The following is a 1,140-nucleotide window of genomic DNA, read 5'->3' as shown; positions in this document are numbered from 1 at the left end:
CACTGTTGCGAACGGATGAACATAACGATAAATATCGTGCCTAGGAGTCTAGAACAAGAATCTCTCAGTTGATCAACTGGAAATAATATCTTGACGGCACCCCCACTACGGTGGTCCCCGAAGAACATGAGTTACAAAGAACTACGATACCCAATCGCTTCATACAAACTATCACAATTCTGGAAGCGATGCGATCGTAAGGGAGCTCATCTCCGATATGTCTGTATACAACAGCATCGACCCAATGAAAGCTTCATAAGCGTAGCATAATTCCTCAGTGAAGGAATGGTGAATTCGTCTGAACGAGTGAGGCGTCAGCTAAACAGTTCGATAGTGGGAGCCTTCATCTAGAACAATGAAATCATGACCTATGCCTCTCGCCCGTGGACTCTCAGAAGTTAATAATAGCACCATAGATCCCAATTCCCATCACAACAAAGGCAACCATAGCGAACAAGGAGTGGAGGAGTATCTCCCATATAGGCCAAGGTAGTTGGTGCTGCCTCTTTGCCTTCATGTAACAGGCTATCGGAAAAAGAGTTGTGATCTGGGTCACACAAAAAGCACCTATAAGACTCACAATACTGCTGACCTTGGGAATCACAATGGCGAGGCCTCCTTCGAGGATTACAAGGATAGTACGACAAATAAGCGCCGCAAGTGTGCACCGACCAACAGACCACCCCTTCCTTTCACCGATGTGGGAACACATTGCGTCGATTTGTTTGGCTGTCGGTGTGAATAGGACCAGATAGTGCGGCAACATGACTGCAAGAATTGTAATATTGATGAGCCACCCGAATACGTCGAGTGTCTGTCCAGGTGGAGAAATCGCATCCACAATTGTATCGACTGTCGTTAGAAATTGACCATAACCTACGTATCCTAGCTCCATTACAGATGAATATAATAATGTGATGAAGATGGTGGCGGCCACCACCGTTTTGGGGAAATTCCTAGGCTTAGTCATATGGTAGCAGATAGTGGGTGTGGTTGCGGTGAAACCGTAAACGAAAAAGTAGGAGGCTAAGGATGATATGAACTCCACAACATCGCTGGGCACGACTGCGAGGCTTGCAGTATGCCATCAGTGACCATTCTGTCAGCCGATGCAACAATAATAATAATCACCATCGCAGA

The 1,140-nt window shown here is 46.1% G+C and overlaps 1 protein-coding gene across 1 annotated transcript; it reads right to left on the bottom strand.

The window, feature by feature from the left end:
• Nucleotides 1-114: 114 nt before the first annotated feature.
• Nucleotides 115-1,013, bottom strand: Pmar_PMAR011453 (amino acid transporter, putative; the record flags this gene model as incomplete). Its single annotated transcript, XM_002766281.1, has 1 exon — nt 115-1,013. A coding segment is annotated over one exon (621 nt), but the record flags the coding sequence as incomplete, so codon positions are not given.
• Nucleotides 1,014-1,140: the final 127 nt, after the last annotated feature.

The sequence above is a fragment of the Perkinsus marinus genome, assembly GCF_000006405.1.
Source record: "Perkinsus marinus ATCC 50983 genomic scaffold scf_1104296973144, whole genome shotgun sequence".
In the NCBI taxonomy this organism is placed as follows: domain Eukaryota; phylum Perkinsozoa; order Perkinsida; family Perkinsidae; genus Perkinsus; species Perkinsus marinus.
This window is presented reverse-complemented; position numbering and strand designations above follow the sequence as displayed.